This window comes from Calonectris borealis, chromosome 1, assembly GCF_964195595.1.
Source record: "Calonectris borealis chromosome 1, bCalBor7.hap1.2, whole genome shotgun sequence".
Classification (NCBI taxonomy): Eukaryota; Metazoa; Chordata; class Aves; order Procellariiformes; family Procellariidae; genus Calonectris; species Calonectris borealis.
This window is the reverse complement of record NC_134312.1, coordinates 76,108,883-76,130,720: the sequence shown is the minus strand read 5'-3', so window position 1 is coordinate 76,130,720 and position 21,838 is coordinate 76,108,883. Positions and strand designations below refer to the sequence as shown.

At 40.6% G+C, this 21,838-nt stretch overlaps 1 protein-coding gene across 1 annotated transcript in view; it reads left to right on the top strand.

Moving 5' to 3' along the window:
• The window catches only part of ITPR2 (inositol 1,4,5-trisphosphate receptor type 2), a 262,261-nt gene that overhangs the window by 126,638 nt on the left and 113,785 nt on the right, over window positions 1-21,838 (top strand). The window contains exons 32-37 of the mRNA XM_075161128.1: window positions 635-760; window positions 5,731-5,859; window positions 6,463-6,583; window positions 15,638-15,828; window positions 16,682-16,824; window positions 18,849-18,957. Coding sequence (XP_075017229.1) covers window positions 635-760; window positions 5,731-5,859; window positions 6,463-6,583; window positions 15,638-15,828; window positions 16,682-16,824; window positions 18,849-18,957 — 819 coding nt within the window. The remainder of the gene's footprint in view (window positions 1-634; window positions 761-5,730; window positions 5,860-6,462; window positions 6,584-15,637; window positions 15,829-16,681; window positions 16,825-18,848; window positions 18,958-21,838) is intronic.

Genomic DNA, 21,838 nt, shown 5'->3' with positions numbered 1-21,838 from the left:
TGTGCAGACTTGTAATGCAGGAGAGAAGTGAGACTGCGGTCCTGTTAAGCCCCATGCTGCTGTGGCTGCAGTCCCAATGCTGCACAACCTTTCTCTTCCATTTAGATCCGAGTTATGCATACCCTGAATGCAAGCGCTGCTTTAGGATTGTGGGAATATAGGGATTGCAGTCCCAGCTCTGCTGAAGACCTTTTTTTTGATATTTGCAAGCCTGTCACAAGGCATCAACCCATAGCAGTCAACCGGCAAGTGCAGGGGTGTCCTGCATTTTGACAGCTCCTGGCTTTGGAGCCAGGCCTTCGTTGTCTTAATATCATTTAAATATCAGATTTATTATTGGCTTGTTTTGTGGGGGTTTTATTCGTTAGAGTAAGAACGTTTGCAAAACCTTTCCATTTTTCTTCACGTGATCTTTCAGTAAGTACATTAATGCATTTGTTGCCGTGCTTCTCCTTGAATCTTCAGAACTGAACATATGCATTATTACTGTGATTAGTGTTTGTTAGTATTTGAAGGATCATCTTTATTGTTCAGTATTTTTGCAAATAGCAAATGGCATATTGATGGTTTTTACTGAATGAATATGATATGAATGTTCCATTTCATACTGTTTGTGTTTTTGCTGTTCCTGCAGGTGAAAATTGCCTATGTTAATTTTGTTAACCACTGTTATGTGGACACTGAAGTGGAAATGAAAGAAATCTATGCCAGTAACCATATTTGGAAGTTATTTGAGAACTTCCTTGTTGATATGGCAAGGGTAAGCTTCATGAGACGTTAAATATTACAGTATAGTCATGGGTGGCAACTGAACTGGCAATAACTTTTTTTGGTGAACTTCCTTTATTAACTATTTTTTTCAAAGTTGACAATAGAATAGGTGGATTTTTTTTTAACAAACTATCATTTCTATGTTATTTATCATCATTTACCCAGCTAATTACTAGCAGCCTTCTCTTTTTAAAAGGGCATCTTGGAACTCATGTTCCTTTCTCTTTTCTTCCAGAAAAATAAATTGGATGCATGTACAGGGCTGAGAGTCTGTGTTCGTCTTCTGGGAGCGGGTGTTATGTGTCATTATGGTGGTGCCTAAAAAAAACCCCACATCTGTAATCTTCTTCTGTTAATACAGTGAGGATCAGGGATCAAGAAGTTCTTTGGCTCATGTTCCTTCTTTAATCTCACTTCAGCCTGTTTTTGTCTTTTATTCTACTGTGACTACCTTCTTACTGCTGATGCGAGAGGCAGGTGTAGAGCTACGGTCTTTTGGAATGCTAATTCATATATAAACTATAGGCTGCAAGGTGATGGGGCACAGTTAGTACCGTAGGCATTCAATTCCTGTGGACCCTAGTGAACTTCACGGTGTCATTACTTGTTGAATTAAGTTTCGAGTCAGAAGTCGAATTAAGCTTCCATTCCCTGGTATTTTGGAGGCAGAAAACGAGGGAAATCTTATGACTTCCAGAATGATAAAATAAAATAGTAGAGCCATGAGGGGAAGCTAGTGTGACATAATGATTACAGCTTACATTACATATTCTTTTCTAGCAAGTAATGCTTCTTGTAAGAGCCTAATATTAATACCAACTAATGGAGTTGCTCAAGAAGTAGAACTACAGGTTTTTGGTGGCTGATGGACTGTATTTGATCCTCGATGCTGGACAGTATTTTGAAGATGTTATAGAGCATGTTATCATAGTGCATGCCTACCTTTTCCCAGTCCATGGTCCATTACATTTTGTAATACTCAAGTTCTCACTCTTTGTGTTCTTCATTTTGTTGAAATTAAAGAAAAAAAGGTAAAAGAATCTCAATTCAATCCTGCAGCATTTACCCCAAAGTAATAATTTCTTTGAAACTTATTGGGAGAAAATACCATGAATTATGGCCAAAAGAAGAATGAGTGCAAAGACTTGTGCTATATGGAAGGCACCGGGACCTGTTCATTTCTATGTGAAACACAGAACTTATGGTTGGGTTTTTTTCTTTTTTTTTTCCTGGGAGCAGGTTAAGACAGGGATGTTTGTGCTCTCTTTTTTTGGTGGTAGCCAAAATGAGTAGCAGTAACGAGACCTCCACAAACCCTGTTTTCTTGCTGTTTGTCTTGTTTCTGTGGTCGTGTTCTACAGTGAAAGCCCTTCTGGACAAACCAAGCTCGTTTGAAAATTAAGATCAGAAACCTCCTTGGAGGGGGATTCTGATTTTTAACCTCACCGTTTTTACCCCAAGAAGTATTTTCTCCTGTTTAGTTGCCTTTCTGGGTTGCCCTTTCCTGACGTGTCCTGGCCCTGACCCTCCAAACAGACTACCCCCCTAGCCCTTGAATGAGACCAATTTTCTTTGCCCTTGGGCTAGAAGCAGACATGTAAAAAGAGGGCTCTGTCCACAGTTCCCTTCATGAGCCTGGAGACAAATGTACCGTGCCAAATGATGTAGAGTTGTCCTGATGCTAGTGACCACTGAGCTTGTTTTCATATACTCTTCTCATACGAGAAATTAGACTCCAGGTCTTCAGAGGTGAAGAGTGAATGTATTATTAATGCTGTATTTTGTGTGTGTGTGCGCGCTGTTGGTACTGAATGGCAAAATGCAGGTTTATTTTGCTCTCCTGCAAAGCCCTCAAGGCAGGTGCCTAATTAGTCCTTTTAATTTCCTCCTTAACGGCTAAAAGAACTAAAAGAGCATGTCAGAAGTGCTCTGGCCTGTCCTGCTCTTTAGCCAGGTCCCAGTGGGTAGCTATATCTTCCAGGTTATTGAGTGTATTTGTTCAGATTTGGTTTTCTGGGGCCCAGGCAGAGCCTGTGTGTTATAAATACATCAGCGTTATGTAGCTATCAGGACAGTTAGAATGCTGTCAGCCTCATGAAAGATGTTACAATAGCTTTCAAAGCATTTAGAAAAAGAGCCCTTTGATCCTCTGTGTTCCAGTGAGCTAAAAGGGATGCGTTTGCGTGGGGGAAGGGGAAATGCTTTTCTTTTAGCTGCTACAAATGCCTGTCAGGGGGTGAGTTTGTGAGCTTTGAGTCTTGAGTCTGTTATTAGAGAGCACTAAGGTGAAAGATGGAGAGTGTTATCCTCAGGTTGGATTTTTTCCTTTTTTATTTAAAAAAAAAAAAAGAGTAACCAATTTTTTTTTTATCTGTTTCTGGATCCAGGAAGGAAATATTTAGTCCCCAACTGTCATTCTCTTCCAACAACGTGATACATTGCAAAGCAGGCACGAGGCGGATTCATGTATAAATTCAGTTTGCCAAAAGCAGTCGTGCTTTCAAAGACATGCTGTTTCTACGGTTTCTGCCAACCTACTTTCTCCTGTGTATGACTTAAAGCGTTGCACTAAGCAAAGTGGGTGCTGCTGAAGGAAAGGCTTCCCTTTCCTGCGTGTGGCCCAGCCTGTAAGTCAGCAGCTGTAGTCTGAGCAGGATTAAAGAAAGAGCCAGGATCTGACAGCTGTAAAGTCATCCTGGCTTTCTCTGCAGAATTTTTGAAGTATTATTCATGTGAGTTTCGGTCTCAAAGCCTCTTAAGGGGTTTTGAAACACTGATTTCTCAATCTTCATCTCCATTTCATGCATTTCAGGTTTTTTCTTCCACGGGGAAACATTTTTCGGTCCCCAAAGGGCAGAGGGATAAGAACAAATGAGAGAATTTCCGAATTCCTTCTGCGCTGGGAATTTTTCAGACCAGTGTTGGAGCAGAGTGGCATCCCCACATATGCTTCTGCTTTTTAGTCAAGTGGAGGGGAAAACTTAAAAGCATTTTGGAATTTAGTTTTGGCGATATTTCTGAATTCACCGTGCTAGCACTGCACAGCTTCCTGTCTTCCCATTGGGATCATGAGCGTTGAGCGTCAGAGCTACTGGTTCCAGCCAAAATTGGCATGCAGATTAATTAAAAACAGAACTTCAAGAAGTTTTTAGTTCTATGATCTTTTTTTTTTAGAAAAAGTTCAGATTATTAACTGCGTCTTTGTTACCTCCACGAGGACTCAGGGTGATGGTGGTGGTGTCATACTTTTCCCAAAACTGAAGGGCTGAAGAGTTTGCTATTTCAGTTTAGCCACTGTTGCTTCTCTGACCAAAATCCTTCCTTTCCTGGGGTGATAAAAAATGCACTATGTGGGGGCATGACTTGTTTATCTGACACATTTTAGAAAAGCAAACAAGCAAAGCTCCTCAAGATGCCTCATTTCTGTAGGTCTCAAGTTATCTTTGGTTACTCCTCTGCCTACCATATGACAGTGCTTGTGTGTTATACTCAAAATGCTTTTGTGTTCCCGTGAGCTGTATCTTCCCCTGAACATGGGTGCTTTTGGATGTCATGTCAGTAACCTTCCTTAAAATGCTACTGGTGAAATTGCTGTCTTCTTGTGTCCAAGTGTGACGGTGGCACGGTACAATTAGGGATCGTGTTTGCCCTGTGTGAGATTCAGGTGCTGTGGATTATCTTTCTGCTTCTGTCACCAACTTTTCTCTGTGACCTTAAGCAATTCACTCAGCTTCTCTGGCCTCAGTTCCCCATCCATAAAGCGATGTCATGGTAAGTATGCACCACACAGGTTCATGATTGTGTGTTAAATGCTCAGATAGTAATGTGAAGGCTAGAAACAAAATAAATTCTGTTCTCACATAGATCGCCTAGAACATTATAGTAGTCTGTGGCTTGCATAGGTGAAAGAGAGAACAGCGTTGCCTTTCCTTTCTTGTTAAATATGGCTAGAACTGCTTATTTAAAGGCTCTTGAAGAGGTAGTACGAGTATAGTCTGTACTTCTTATTTGTCCGGTCTTGCCTTTCTTACTGTTTGGCTCTCTGTAGGCTCCTTTTAGTACTGTTCACACTGACATACGCAAAGTCAACATGACTCTGTACAGATGTTCACAAATTTTGAAAAGAAGTAAAGAAATACTGAAGGATGCGATCCACCTCAGTAATTTTTTGCCTTCTTTAAGCATGACTTCTTTATGCAGCAACAAACTTTTAGTGTTGTACCAAAGGGTGTATTCAGGAATCTTTTGTACCAATCCTCCCACATCCTCCCACCATTTAATCATCCTTCTGTGCTCCAGAGTTGTCCCAGTACCATCCATTCTCTTCTTTCATTGTTTTTAGCTTGTCTTTCGTATTTTCCCCACGTGGCTTTCCTAAGTAATGCTGCCTGTCTTACAGTTTACAATCGTAAAGGCTGTTGGTATTGACTATGCTATTTCCTTTCTTTCCCTTTTTTTAAACATTTTTCCTGCAAATGAGCTTCACCTTCGCCACCCATTTGTGGTGATTGATTGTAGAGAGAAGTTAAACGCTACATGAAATTTTTCTAACCTAAGGTGTTTATGTCTCATCTGCCTCTAAAGCCTCTTCCAACCAGCCCCACAACGGGAAGAAGGGCCCATTTTCTTCTTGAATCTGTCTAAATGTGTAAGTGGCATGCAATGTGCTGATTTAGAGGGATCTTTTTTCACGGTGTGGGAAAGAATAGACAACCAACCAGAAAGAGCTAGTTCAGAAGAGAAGGGTATTCAAATGACAATGTGGACCTCAAAGAAGAAAGATAAGCTATCACAAATACAGCTTGAACTCTAAGATAGTTATCTCTGATAGATTTTGTATAAAAATAATTTGTTTTTGTATTAAGAAGAAATATTACATGTGCTGTAATAAATACAAAATAGTAAAGCTTGCTTATTTAAAAGAACTAAATCTCATTGTTTCCTCCTTCTTGCCTGTAGGTTTGTAACACGACCACAGATCGTAAACATGCAGACACATCTCTGGAGAAATATGTCACTGAGCCCGTAATGAACATTGTGAGTGGCTTCTTCAATTCGCCATTTTCAGATAACAGCACCAGCCTCCAGGTAAGGAAAAGAGACACCGACAAATATGTTATTCAGACCGTTAGTGAGATACCTTCTGCTACCCAGATAGGAATGGTGTATCTTTACATCTTCCCCTAATTTCTCTGTCCCCTCTCATGCTACTGGCTAGCAGCTTAATTCCTCTTTTAAAACACTTACTCTTAATTTTTACCACTTACAGCTCTGAACCAGTAGACAGCTCAATATGGTCAGATTTACTCCTGGCTCTTGTGAATTCATTGGAGGGGTGTCCTTGCAGAATAATGGTCTATCTTTGTATCTGTATGAGAAAAATGCTGTGTCCTATGACAAAAGGGACACATACCTGAGAACTGGGAAGACTCCTCCATCCTTCTGCTCTGTACTGCATTTGCTTGACGTCAGTGGCAATCTGAGCAAAAATTATATGTTTTGGCCTTTTTAGAGGTGCAGCATAGATTTCTGTTCCCTCCAGTCCTGAAGAGCAAAGAGAATTTAATGGAATTGTAACTTGAGTCTACAAGCTGAAAACCCCTTGCATGTGGTTTACATTGTGTCAAACGCTAGGGCAGTTGCGAGGAGATTCTAAAGGGTAAAATTCCATGTTTATCTTTTTGTTTTCAGACACACCAGCCTGTTTTTATTCAGCTGCTGCAGTCTGCTTTTAGAATTTACAACTGTACCTGGCCAAACCCAACGCAGAAAGCCTCAGTGGAGTCGTGTATCAAGACTTTGGCTGAAGTGGGTAGGTGCCAGGTTTCACCTTCATTATTGTTCTCTGTGTTTTAACATCAGACTTACTTGAGGTTGAACAGTTTTTAATGTGACTGAAATTGTGACAGTGGTGATTTCAGAAATCCCACTTTCTGCGGCTAAATTCTTCCTCCTTTTATAACCCATTCAAAACTGTCCCATCAAATAGGGTTGTTAGGTGAAACCTGTAGGTCAGACAGATGTTTGCTAAGTGAGCAATGGTTGAACTTTACCTCAAGCAAGTTATGATATTAAAACACAAATAAGCTATGAGAAAACCTGGGCATTTCTAGTCGTGCTGGGCTACATTTGCACAAGCTGTTGTAAGCAGGGATGCATAGCAATTGTGCATCGGAGAACACCCATAATTTTTCCCCGCAGTTCCTGGGAGATGCATTCGTTATTGTCAGTCATGGTCCTGGGCTTGTTCAGGTTTTGTCCCATCAGGGAGTTTGGGATGGAAACCACAATTGTGCTACTCCATAGCTTCTTGTGTGAACGAGAATAAGCAGTTACCTAAAAACTTAGCAACCTTCAATTGTTATATTTGTTGTGCAAATGATTTAATTATGGATCCATTTAGCAAGAGAACTTTGGAAGTTGAAGACATTTTATTTCCTTTATGCTACAGCTACTACAGTCTCAAATAAAGCTCTAGCCCTACAAATCCTTGTTTGTGTGTTTAACACTTACGTCCCTGCTCTTCTCTGGCAGTTCTGGAAAGAGTCATCAGTAAATTACTTCCTTTGGGAATCTGGGGAAAGGGGGAAGAAGTAGGGCAGGTGAGAGTATTTTTCAGACTGAGCATGCCCTGTGTGTGTTTCTAGACAGCTCAGTGTCTTCATTTCTGTAGAACTACAGCTAAAATCAGATTCTAGCTCAGAGAGGTCGCTGTGTTATCTCACCGAGATGAGGGTATTTGGAGACACTTGAGCACAGGGCCGAGACAGCCAAGCTGAACTCATCCCCACAGCAGCCTGACAGGGGAAGCACAGGTCACCTTAATGGTGCTGATAGATCCAGCTTCTCAGCCAGGTGCACCAGCACGTGAAAGGGCTGGCGGTCTTCGGTAGGTAATCTGTGTGCCTCTTGCTCCTGGGGGACCCAAGGAGAAAGCCGAATGCAAGGCATGGCTGATGTCTGGAGTTTTCTTCAGATATGTGACTTGGTTCCCTGTTTGGTGAATTTAATTTCTACCTCCACTGCAGTCTTCTCTTTTGCTTCATTCCCTTTTCTGTTTTATGGAGATGGATTACAGTTGGTTTTTTATAAGTACGCTCTTGCGCTGTCCTATAGGTCCAGCCTTCTCGCTACCCTGGCTTCCCGCCCATGGGACCCCAGCCATGCCCTGTGCATGCTCAGGCATGGCAGAGTGGAGCTGAGCTGCTGGTGAAGGGCATCACCCCGTGTCCTCCTCTGGGACCTTCATGCCACCTGCACTGGCAGCAGGGCAGGGAGGGGTAGGCATCACCTGGGGGTGCCGTGGGCCTGGCAGCCTCCGAGCTGCCCCCCTGAAAGCACGCGTTAGCATGCAGATTGCTGATTTCCTTGTCCGTATCATAATAACTGTTTAAGGATTCATCACTAATATCAATATCAGACATGGTAAAATTGTACTGTGTTGTGTTAGCAAATTGCCACACGTTTTTATTCGGTGTTTTATTTTGACAGTGCAGAAAGGGATATAGGGGACATACCCAGAAGGGGGGGTATAAGGGAAAAGGTGAGGGGATTTCCCCAAAGAGCAAGTTAGCCGGAGAAGTGGAAGCAGAGTTTTTAACAAACACCCCTGTGCAAAATTTTGGCTGGCTAGCGGAGATTTTAACCACCAGTGATACTCAGTATTTTTAAGCACGGTGCCAAATGTGTCTTGCCTGGGCTAATTCAGTAGGCCTGCTCTGCTCTGCTGAAAGCTTTGGAAAAACTGCCCCAGCTGGGGGTACCAGAGGCTTTTAAAATGGAGGCCTTTTGTGATTACAGTGCGTGCCCAGTGCCTTTCTCTGTCGGGTATTCCACCGCACAAAATGGTGCTTCTCTTTGAGAAGGCAGAGGTTTCTTCCATAATACAAACAGGGCACCCTTTTTTTGCCTCTTTTGCTGGCTGTGCATGTGGACTAGGTTTGGATTTTGGCTAGGCATTTGTAAGCACTCTTCTGCCTTTTTTTTTTTTTCCCCCTGACTTGAGAGTCTGACAGCTTTAATGTTAGGGCCTTCATGTTTCACAGCAGGGTTTAAAAAAAAAAAACCTCTAGAAAGATTTTGCCTATATCAGAGAGAGAGAGTATTGGACAGATTTACAGCAGGGACCAAAGACTTTTGATGGAAAATAAATGTAGTATAGAGTTGAAAGAACAAACATGATTTTTTTTTTTTGTGTCGTAGCCCTGGATTTAGAAATGAATCTCAGAAGGAAGAAAGATCATACACAGATTTCCCAAGATATCAAAGATCCATATAATAATGCACTTTTAAAAGACCCATTTCAGAGCAAGTTTAAGCAACATACATTCTGTTTACTAGTTTGTTGCTGGCAGGTGGATGTAAGTATTGCCTCTAGAGCTTACGATCATTACATCTGTCTTCTTGTGAGCACTGTACGAATGTGCATTATCTTCTAGGTCAGCAAAAGGATATGCTGCAGAAGCTAATTTCTTATAACCCTGGTACTTCAACTCCACTTGACCACTAGGGAGAAACTTCATAAGCTTTTCAAGCTTCACTTGCTGCTTTGTCTCCAGGCAGTTGTCTGCCTCCAGTTCAGCAAGAAGCGTAGAGGCTTGCTTCTCTTCTTCAGCAGGCCCTGCTGTGGCTCCAAGAGTTTTGGAACACACAGATACCAACGTGCATCGGGTTTTTATTGCCCGGTAAACATTTGCCTACCTGGCATGAATAGAAACACTTACGAAATAATATAGGTATATTAATGTGTCTTGTTCATATGGATTTATGAAGCAGATTATCACAGTAACAAGAATAAACACATTATACATATATCACTTTTGCTTTTTCTCTATTATTACATAGGACTGAGCTTTTGCTTGAAATTATAGTCCAAAAATGAATGCTCAAAACAGCTTCCATCTCACTGGTAAAACAGCTACAAATGAAAAATGTTTAAAAGGTCCCCTGATCTTTGAAAACAGAGGAGCTAAGATGTCTAACAGTTTAATTTATTTCAAATGAATTCATTATCAAAGGACTTTCAGTTCCTACATTTTATAATCTTTGCAAGATTGTGCAGGGTGGAGGCCAGTCTCAAAGTTTGCATTTTAAACTGTCTTTCCATATGGTAAAATTGGGGAATATCACTTGTCCTCACAACTGAAGATCTGGATTGTATATCTTAAATTGTATTGGAGCAGGGTCTTTCTCCCAGGGCTGACCAGTCTTTCAGGACCCATGCAAAGAACTGTCTTTGCTTCTTAATTAAGTGGTGATTCTTATATCTTCACCCCTGAGCATCAGTTTTCTGTTACAAGGGCAAATCTAGTTGTATTATACTCTTGTCTCTGTAGTATCCATTAGCTTTCTCCCTTATGTTTTTACAAATTGCATCTTCCCTTTGATACTGTGGGAGTATCCCAAGGATGTAGTATGTGTATGGCTGTGCTGTTACCACCAATAATGAAATAATTGGAATTTCCCACATGAGTAAACAGTGGCAGATAGGAACCTGCATTTTGTTGGACTATTTCTCATGGCAGACCCTTTGAAAAAAAATCTGTTAGCAAGCCAAATTACATTAGTCATTATCAGATTATGCTCTAGGATGCTGTGCAGGAGAAGCAAAAGGAGAATCCTTGTTTCCATCCTACAAAATTGGAAGCGAGTCCTGCAAGATTGCTATTTCATAAGTTCGAAACTGGAACAGGTACAGAGGAAGTACTGCTGTGATGGTCAGGGGAAAGGAGAACTGTATTACAGGAAGAGACTGCAGGAGCCCCATGTGTTTTGCCTAGCAAAACAAAGGCCTGTGTTGTTGCTCTTTAAAAGTACTTAGGAAGATAAATAGTCACGAAGAAGAGACATTTAAGCTAAAGGACAGTGCTGACCCAAAACAACTGCACATAAATTACACTAGGTTGTAAATAACCTAAATAAATTTAGATTGTAAATCAGAGGTTTGGAACCAACTTTGGAAGGATGTCCTTGGTCAACGGGCCAAGAGAAAATGGAGGGAGGAGGGATGGCAGAAAAGCTAGCTTCCTTTTAAATGGGGCTCGATACATTTTTCAAAAGATATTAAAGAACATGGGTTGTCTGTAACAGAAAGCAGATGGTCTGAAGGAGTAGTGAAGTCCTTTCTATTTATTCCCCAATTTCAGCTCACCAATACCCCTTTGTACAGAATCCAAAAAACTCCCCTGTGGTGCTTCCTGACCATGCTTTTATATCCTCTAAAGCCCTTTCCTTTTCCCTGACAAATGACAAACAGGAAACATTAAACATAAAATCTAGGTTACATTTTATTGCTTCTTTGGAATTATTGTGCGTATTTTTAATATCCATATAGATGAACTTTCCTATAACAATTTTTTCAGCCCTGAAAATACTTTATTTCACTTCCCATTTGAGTTTTAAAATCTTTTTTCCATTTTATAAAAAGCTAGAGCTTCATTTTCAATTTTTAGTTCAAATAAAATAATTATCCTGTTGTTACTTTTTTGACAGCAAGAAGAATACATTTCAGATAAAGCACATATTTTATTCTATTTTAACTGTTTGTGTTTCCCTAATTGCAAGAAAAATTCAATGATGATCTTTTTACAGACTGATAAATATTTTAGCTTAGATTTTCTGCTGGAAAAAACATCCAAGTGAAGGGTACAAGATTGGCAGGCTTGTGTCTTGTCTACACAAAGCTTTTATTTCCCTTAAAAAGCCTTGCTGTTGCTAGCGTTAGTGTCTCTCCATCCAAATGCATTTGTTAAGCAGTCAGTAAATGATTAAGGAGCTGGAGGGACTGATTTATGGAGCAAAATTAATTGAACTAAATATGCATCGCTCCATCAAGTGACAACTGGGAAGTGTGGGAGAACATGATATAGCTGTCTGCAACTACCAGAGGGGCGAAAACAGCAAGAAGAATAAAGGCTTCATAGACAGGTACAGCTGTGGCTTTTTCGTGACCCAGATTGCCCAGCACGCTCCTCCTTGAGGCACTCTGAGAGGTGAAACGCCTGCGTGTCCCCCAGAAAACCCACACCAGGGATGGTTTAGGGTAGTGCAAAGTGTTCTAAAGAGCTGTGAAGCCACTAAATACTGTTGTGTTTTGTAGATACTACAAAAGCTAATGGAGTGAAATTTTAAATTAGGGAGCACTAGGTGGGAATATCAAGGAGAACGGCAAGCTTCCTTATGGCAAGATAGATTGCTCTGAAGAATGGGCTTCCAAGGAAAATTACAGGCAAGGGCCACTTCCTGGAAATCGTTAGTACTAAATTGATCCTAAGACTCAGGTAGGCAGTATAGTGAAAGGACAGTGCTTCAGCAAGCATTCCTGAAATAGGTCCTTTTACTTCCAATTTCTGTGCTTCTGCGAAGGGAACTACATGCAGGTAATTTAACAATACATCTCAGCCAGCCCATTTCAGCCCTTCTGTTAGCAGCTGGGCTATGCTCTTGGGACTTCGGTAGAGTCCAGCTCACTCATAGAGAGCGGCTTGATTTTTAGCTACTTGATTCTCGACATTAATGTTGCCCTTCTCTTTTGAGTCCCCACCTCAGAGTGCTTTTTCATAGTTTAAACACTAGAGGAGAGGAAAACTGCTGATGCACTGGATACATGCAGAACCATCCAGCACAGAGCAGAACATTTTACTGTGACCTGGCTGCATTGGCGGCACTGTGTTCCTTACTATTTCCACGGGTACCGTTGCTTGCTTATCTTGGCTCAACTGTGGCTACGGCTGCTAGCAGAATTGTGAGCAGCAGATTGAGAGTTAGTCGTGGAAAGGATTTCCCAGCAAACTGCATTTCCTCTGAGACTGGCAAAACAGAGTAGTGAATTCAGGGTGTAATTAGCCCTGTGCAGGGTGCCCTAGGTAGGAATTGGGCAGTATATAAGCCTGCGCTATGCCCTCCACTGCAAGGCAGAATTTACCTTACCTGAAGACATGTTTTAGTCCATCCTGGTAAGTATCCTACTTGGTACCTATGGTACCAGTTTACGTACAGCCACGTAGCATGCTCTTTTCCCAAGTTCACTAGTCAGATGAAAGACATAATTTTACCCCCTCCTGGCTCCTTTGTCTACCAGCTCTAACCCTACTTTGCAAGTTTGAGTGCCGTCCAAAAGTATTTCTAAGTGGAACAAAAATAAACATGCTTTTAAATATTTTATGTCCATACTTTAAGGGAGATTGACACATTTTGAAGGGGAAAGCAGCCTACAACACCTAAATTAAAAATAAATATTTATGTTCACATTTGTTCATCAGCTTTCCAAAATGTAAAAATATGTTTCATGTTGTTTTAAATAATGAAATGTGAAACAAATGAAAGATAAACTTTCTACAAGCTGCAAAGAAATAAGAAGACAAAGGCTTTGTTTATAGCTTAGACTTCAACAGTGCCCTTTGACAAATCTTAATTACAAATGGAATTATACATATAAGAACTGTTCAAAACAAAGGAGTATTTTTTTTTCCTCTCTCTCTGGTTTTCTTTGTGATAGTTTTAATTAGGTGCAACTCTTTGAACAATCATAGTCCGTGACTGCTCCTCAGACACTGATGGAAGTTGTTAACTTCAAATGGCATCTGCAGTTCTGCAGAAGTCTGGGCTTTCCTCTGAGCAGCATGCTCCCCATTGCTAAATTTATTCCTGGGTATATCAGGATTCTGCATACATACCACTTAATTGAGAAGTGAGCATTGTCCGATAACATTCCAGTGATTGACATTAGAACACAATAAATTGGATTAATAGGCTGCAGCACCCTACCCACACTGGCAGAACTTTAATGGACTTCTGTAATAAAGTAAGCAGCAACAGGGCAAATGTGTTTTGAAAAATAACCCAGTCAAATAATATGGAAAAACAGTCATTAGAAATAATGGCCAGCCATACATGGTATTTTCCTCATGATAATCAGGAACCTTGCCTTCAAAACAAATAGAGAGTGGAAAGGAAAAGTCAATTGCCAGTGTGGAAACTTCTGTACATCTGCTGCTGAGGATTCATATACGGTTGTGGGGAAATACGTCTTCCCATCTTGACCTAAGAGATTTTTTTTTAATTCCCTATAGCAAACTGTTTAAAAGAAAGCGCCTACCAGAAATAGAATAAGAGATCTTTCTGCCGTCCCAGTTAAACACCGTAATCCACAGGTGGCGTCCCTGGTCCTGCATCAGGATGCACCCTTGCAGTGGGAAGGGAGGAGGGTGCCCTGCTCCTGCGGGAGCTGTTAAAGGGATGAGGACACGCGTGACAGAGCACTTTTGCCGTAACCTGTGAGATTGGGCGTTGAGGTGTCACAGCCAAATTTAGGTTTATAATAAATGCTGCCATTACAATATAGTATTCGGGGGAAGAGAAAGTTTCTGCCTGGGGTCTGTGACTCACTGTGCTTGGCAGCACACGAGCCTTCATTCATCAGAGCTGTACGCCTGACTCTGCTTGCACGTACGCCTGTGGGGTTTGATGCATAAGCTGTTTAGCAAAGAAGGGCATCTGTTGACTTCACAAGTTCAGGACTTAAAGTTGTGTATGTTTTAAGAACTGGGAGGGAGGGGTGGAGTATTTTTGATGCCTTCTGCTACTGTGGAAAGCATGCATGTTAATGCCAATGGTGGGGAAATGCCTCAGAGAAACGTGCAGAACTGTAATATGTGCTAACACTTTTTAAAAAATTCACCTTGTTTCAATAAGGAAAACCGAAAAATTAGTTATTACTAGTCATTATTCCAAATGAACTAGAACTGCTTCTCCATTTTACTTCTAAGTTTTTATTAAACATAAACTGTGCCATGGAAATTAAGTGAAATGACATAGAATACAAAGCCTAATCACTGGAATGTGACCTAATCTTTCAAGCAGAGATATTGCTGCATCGATCTCTTGTTTATTTGTTGAATTTCAGACGACTCATGCTGAGCCATAGAAGAATGTCACTCTGATCTCCAGTGGAACGGAGAGATGCAGCTAACACAGAGATTTTTGTGGAGGAGAGGGCAGATACCTTCTAACACTGTCTTTTAAACTTCCTTTTCAAGCGGCAGTTCAGGATGCAATAGTAGTTTAATAGTGGGTGCCCTGTAAGAATTCATGCAAGTCTTTCCTCAGTTTTTTTTTCTCTATATTCTCTCTTTTGTCACTTCCTGCCCCTCAAGTCTAAAAAAAAAAAATTGCATTTTTTTAACTATTGGTTAAATTTGTTTAACTATCAGTTAAACTATCACATGTTTATTAACTATCGGTTATATTGCAGTGGCACCCAGGAACCCCATGGTTTAACAACCCTGGCTGTATAGGAAACTGAGGGGAGAGAGAAAAGGAGACAGTCTTTTTCAAATTTAATTTGTATGCACTTGGTTTCTCAAGGTCTTCGGAAGAGAAATACACAGAAGAGCAACAAATTGCACTTGGGATAAATTGGCTAAATATGCATATGTTCACTAGAAAGAAGAATTTTTGAATTTACTTCTGAATAGAGTAAAACTAGCTGTTGAAATAATAATGTGTACTCTTTTTGTTACTCTTATTAATATCTCTGGACCTGATTTTTTTTAAGTTAGCAAAAAAAATTATTCTATTTTAAAAAATAAACGTCTGTACCTATGAAAATATATACTGGAAATGATCCTCATCTCATTTAAAGTGGTACAGCTTGCTTTCTTTAACTAGATTACGGCTGATTTCTACCAGCTTAGGTTTTTGATCCTTATTTTTAAAACCTGTTGAAGTGTAAAAACTTCACTGTAAAACCAGTGAAGATCCCCCTGCTCCTTAACTTCAAGAGTATCAGGATTTTGCATGCCATGATCTTCATAAGATTTTCAAGTTTTTGCCACTGTAAATTTCTTCTTTTTTCTTCCTATTAAAGCAAAGAACCGTGGGATTGCAATTCCAGTGGATTTGGACAGCCAGGTCAACACCTTGTTCATGAAGAGTCACTCTAACATGGTGCAGAGGGCAGCCATGGGATGGAGAATGTCAGCCCGCAGTGGACCTCGTTTTAAAGAAGCTCTTGGTGGGCCTGCCTGGGATTACAGGAATATAATAGAAAAACTACAGGTACAAAAATAGCAAATGGCTTGGGGAGTAGTTGGGGTAGTGCGTTTATCTAATATGTGCCAGATGTGGGAAACACCAGAGATGGACTCATTGGATTTTTAGTGCTGGATTATAGTGACCTTTGCACGTCTAGGTGGGGGGAGCAGAGGGAGCAGAAGGCTCAGCTCTCCTCTGGTGGTTGTTCAAAGTGAAGCCAACAGACAGGGCCTTTTGATCCATGATCTGAATTCGGCTCCTACAGAAGTCAACAGAGAGGGGTAGGAAGTATGTTGTTTTCCCCAAAGTGGTTTGCAGAGAAGGGATCTCCCTTCTGCCTTTTCATGGTCATATGTCCTGTTTTGGCTGCAGAGGAGGTACTGGGGGTTTTAGGAGCCATTATGTCAGATTTCTGTCACTGGAGAATACCTATAAGGTGGAGATCACCTTGTGCATGTAGTGGTTAAATGACATCAGGAGTTTATGAACTAAGAAAACAGCAGGACCCAGACAAATGGAGGCACCCTAAATACCCAGGAAGCAACACCTCAGGTGATACACTAACACCACGTGTGACAAGCAGTGTTTTTGCAGCACACCATCATATTGACTGTTGCCCAGTGTTTTGTGGGCATTACTGCAGAGGAGAAATTTGAGAGAGAACAGTAAGGTAGATAGTAATGGTCACCTTCTCCCCCCTTGAGGAGTGGCATGAAGAAAGACATGAGGTTGCTTTACTGTCACCTCAGTTAATATGGGCTCTTGCTGCTGGCTGTCAGAAGTGGGTCAAATAGCCCACCGCACAGTGCAACTCCACAGCAATGTTCTTCTAGTTTTCTTGGCCATAGTTATGAATGTCATTCTTCTTTTTCCCTAGGATGTAGTGTCCTCCTTGGAGCAGCAGTTCACTCCCATGATGCAAGCTGAATTCTCGGTGCTGGTTGACGTGCTGCACAGTCCAGAACTTCTTTTTCCTGAGGGGAGCGATGCCAGAATAAGATGCGGTGCTTTCATGTCCAAGTAAGTGGTTTAAGGAGAGGCCTATTTGCTTCTATGGAAAAGATGGCAGGGAGTTAAAATTTTCAACAGTGCTTACCTCTGATTTTCAACACTGACTTAAGCATGTAGGTGTCTGAGTTCATATTGAAAGCTTAAACTCAGGTCTTTTCCTGCATGTTTTATGTTTCTCAGCAGTTTAGGAGTCTGGAGAGGAGTAGAGAGAGAGGTTGCTTGCCTTGCCTGCCTAGAAATTGAATGTTAGTAGCTTGTTAAAACTCTGACAGGCTCAACCTACTTCAGTTTTCTTAATGGGCTCTTTTGCTGTTAAGTTTCTCCAAATGTACAGCAGAAACTTAGCCTTTCCATGGTAGAATTTTCAAGAATTCATAGTGAGGTGGGGTGGGGTGGGCTAGATTTTTTTTTGGTAAAGCAAATAAATCTTTTGATTTTTATTTTAAACTGCCAACAGCTCTTTTAAAAATACATTTCACTGGCACCCCTACCTGGTCTTGAATTATTAGATGTTTTATTTGCAGTCTGTGCATTGGAATAGTCTTGCAATTTTTTTATTAGTCCTCAAGTGAGATGCCCTCGCTGCCCTTGAGAAACTATAATTCTAACAGAGGTAACTTGGGGGAAATGAACACGTTTGGCAGCTTTCCTGATTCCTTGGCTTTTTGCATATTCTGCAGAGGTAGTGTTATAACGATATACTTTATATGTTTGGAAAAATTAAGTTAAATTTTGAGCTTGTCCCATCCCCTCTGTCCAAACTCCTTTCAAAGTCAGCATCAAATCAAGTCGAGGGCTGCTGGATGTGGCCCATGTAATGCAATAAACAGTTTTCTGTTTTATTTAATTAACTTCCATGGCAAAGGAATGCTTTGCAGAGCTATGCAGTAATCCCGAGATAAAGGTGTAACTCTTTAAAAATATTGTTAGTACTGCAGGCCTGAAAGGTGCATTGTTTTGGACTCATAGCTCATGAACTTGGTGAAGATGACAGTGGCAGAGTCCTACACGGTGCCTCCACTGAGCCCAGGATGGCATTAGCGCGCTAACTTAGCAGTGATCTAAATATAATCAGTTCTGTTGGGTTATGGAGCCCTGGTCTGGATGATGCAGTGTCATCCCTCCCAACCCTGTTTTTGGTGACTGTGATTTAGGACCATTAATGGTGCCATCTTTCAGTGTAAATCGGTGGCCACAGTGCCTTTGCTGGTTGCTGATCCTAGGCCATAATTTGATGAACGCTGTTCTATCCACTATAACCCACCAGTGGTACTGATGGGAAAAAAAACTGTCTAAGGCCTTCAGATTTTCTCCTCCCTTCTGTTTTCACAAACATTTCTCCAGCAATGAGGCGAACCAGTGCAAGGACTTGCTCTGCACAGAGACAGAAAGCCTGCTTCTGGTATTGGCTTACACTGACTTTAACCCAAACTCCCGTCACAGTCTTAGTTGGAGTCTAAGTCTTAGAAATGTACCTTGTTTTCTGCCTTGAAACAGTCTTGTAAAGTTGTTGTACGAATGGAAACAATGGTTATGTTTCATCCAAATACCTGCATTTCTGAACTCCTCCATGTAAGGTTTTTGGGGATCCTTTTGGCTGGATGCCATTTGCTAATTATATAATAAATATAACCATCAACCAAGGTTGGAAGGTGTAAAGGTTGTAGCTTTTAAAGTTTGCAAGATGCATGGTGAACATCGGTTACCTTTAAGTAAAGGTTAAAATAAATACATAGTTACCTTTAAATAAAGAAAGGATGAAATACCAAGTTTGGATTTTAATCTGGAAGCACTCGTAAAAAGTGGATGTAGAATTCTGCCTATTGTATGGACAGTAAGATATGCAAATTGACACAAAAACCTCACAACATCTTGAAAGTCCCATTTCCTTTTTAATTATGTTTTCTCTTGCCTACTTTTGTTTCCTTTCCTTGAGGAAAAATATAGTGACAGGCAATTTTTGCATAAAGAAATTGTAGTATGGCTTAGCAACAATGTGCAATGCTCTTTAAGGTTTAATATTTTACTTTAAGGTTGATTAATCACACAAAGAAGCTAATGGAGAAAGAAGAAAAGCTCTGCATTAAAATTCTTCAGACATTACGAGAAATGCTTGACAAGAAAACTAACTTTGCGGAAGAGGTACTGCTACTATTTTAGTCTTAAATATAGAACTAATAGCATGGTATTAAAATGTTGGCTCTAGGACAGTAACAGAATCTGACAGGATTTCAATTTCGTACATGTTTTAAAGATAACGTGGTGTCTTAGGAACAATGTGGTAAGGCAGAAAGTAAAATTGGAACAAAAGAAACTATCTGCCTTACATAGTTTTGTATCAGGGACTTGACAAGAGTCAAGGCAATGAAGATGAAATGAATTAGCAGTAGCGAGTATTACTATGTATGATTATTATATATTGGATACCCTGTATTTCTGGAGACTAGTCTTCTTACGTCACATCTGACTTTATCAAAGATCAACTGGGAATACAGGGGTTTTTAATTGCAAGTGTACAGTTTTTCCCTGCTGCCTGTGGTGCCAGACTTTTGTACTCCATACGCTTTTTAATGCTCATAAATGTGTGACGGCAATATGCAGAGCTGCCAGTTTTGGGGAGAAGTGACATAGTCTGTACTCTGTAAGTGTCTAATTATTTCTTGCAGTCCTCTCTCTCCACTTATTGCCCGGTTTTCTCTTGCAAAACCAAGTTTTTGAAATACCTCTTTCATCTTGCCTCTGCCTTTGGGTATCGGTAGCTAGATTCAGATTCACATGTCAGCTGTCCCTTCTTTTTGAGCTGATCTCTGTGCCTTTTGTGTGGTTTCCTCTTATCCGTATTTTTGACTATTCCCTAAATTCTTTCAGTATTATTCACTCTTAAATATGAATCATAGAGCTATTATCTAATTTTCAGTGCTGTCATTTTCATTTGTTCACAGCTGACATGTTTAATCAAGTATGTTCATGGGTTACACTTTACCTTGGGAAAAAATATTAATTACAACCCAGTGTGGCACTGTCTTAGGCTTTTACACCCAAATATTTTCAGATGTCTAAGTAACAGCGCTTATTCATGTCATTGTACCTGGCAAAATTATCCACCATTCAGGTATACTAGCTATGAGATTCAATCTTAACCCCAATCTAACCTTAAGAAAAATAAAGTCTATGGTGGTTAAGATGCCCATGCCTATTTCTGGGTGTTTGAGATTTTACTTTGAAAGTTAAATGTTTTGGTCCTGTCATATGATGTGATAAAGTACCAACACACTGTTTTCTCTTTTATGATAGATGAGCCATATATCAGAAATGGGAAATATTCACACTGTCTTTGTTTTGACTATATATTGTTTGTTTTGATTTCAACATATGGACATGGGAACATATTGCCCAGGCTTCTAAGCAACCTGCTAGACAGGATAAAATAAAATCTCAAGGCAGAGCAGTGAAATGAAGACAAAGGCAGCAATAGCAAAACATCAGCCTTGTTCTATGCAAAAACAACCAGTGCCTGCAGAGCAAAGCAACCTCCTCTTCACCTCCTGCAAAGAATCTAGCTCGAAGAAAAATGTGGTTAGGCCTGGGCAGACAGAATTTTTTTTTAAATGTCATAACAAGAGTTTCAGAGGTGAAGCAGATATTATTATTCTTAGTTATTATTCATACTTATTCTAATAGCTTTCTGGGTCCGTAATGCCACTGCATCACATGGAAAAACTTAATTTGCTTTTGTAACTGCAAGCTATGATGAACTTTGCCAAACCTCTCCAAAGTAATTGCAGAGACCCACCAAAATTTAACGTCATCTCAGGACTATAGGGGGAAAAAAAAGCAGTACTTTAATGTGTGACTTAAAACAAGCAAACAAAACACTTGCCTGTTTTAATTGCTCTTTGTACCCTGTTGTGGATGCTGATAAAGTGAGACTGAGTGAAGCCACCAGAGGGAGTGTGCTCCATTGGTATGTAGGGGCTCTTCACCCAACCAGCCCAGCCTCTGGTTCTCAGAAGTGGACATAGGAGGTGTATGCCCAGACCCCTCGCAGACTGTGACCTGCACCGTCTCAGTAGGGCATGGTGGGTGGAAGAGCTCTTCGGGAAACAGAATTTCTTCCTCGTGGTTTCTCGAGTCCCACAGATTTTGCACTGAGGAACGTAATGAATCAGTGCAAACAAATAAATGAGTAAACAAGCTTGTATGGTTTGCAAGCGCTTCTCTGGCTTGCTACTCTTATGAGTCATTGTTCATGGTATGGACTTCAGAATAGTAAAAATAGCACAATAGCACGCCTCTTCTGCGTGTTTCCAGCTCTTTTTGAACTGTGATCTCACTACCTGCAAACTTACTCAATTATATTATGCAGATACTAAAAAAAAAAACTAAAGTAGCAAATATGTAATGGTAATAGCAGAACAAAGCTACAGAGGGACACATGACATTTGGACAGAAAGCCCGAGTTTGTTAATCATTCATCATAATGTATTTTGTGTGATAAATTTGACAGAAATAGTAAACCTCCAGTTTCTGCAGACTTTCCCACAGTGAGAAACAAGGAAGAAATCATGAAATAAAATTTCTTCCTCTCTCTTTCCCTTTACCTCCCCCAGTTGAGATCCAGGTCTGGGAACCTTGCCTTCTACTGTCTTTATCTTTCATTTGACCACTGGAAGGTAGCCTGTTGCATTGAAGGTATAGGAGGAAAAGAGAGCGTAGGTGCTTATTTCACTGTTTTTATGCCTGTTCCTGTATCCAGTGTCTCCACTCTCTTGTTGCATCTCCCCTTGCTGGTGTGTTTCAGGGCTGCTCATGCTCTCCTGGCTCCATCCTCGGTTGCCTTTGCAGTCAGCCTTTGAGGCAGTGCTTGCTTGTGCGTTGTTTTGCTTAGTGCTGCAACATCTAATCGCGTTAGGAATCAAAGTTTAATTTCAGAAGTTTGATTTAAAGTATATAAATGACACATAAAACCTCTTGGTCATTGATTGGCTTTCATAAGTAATTGTGGGTGATTATTACAATCTCC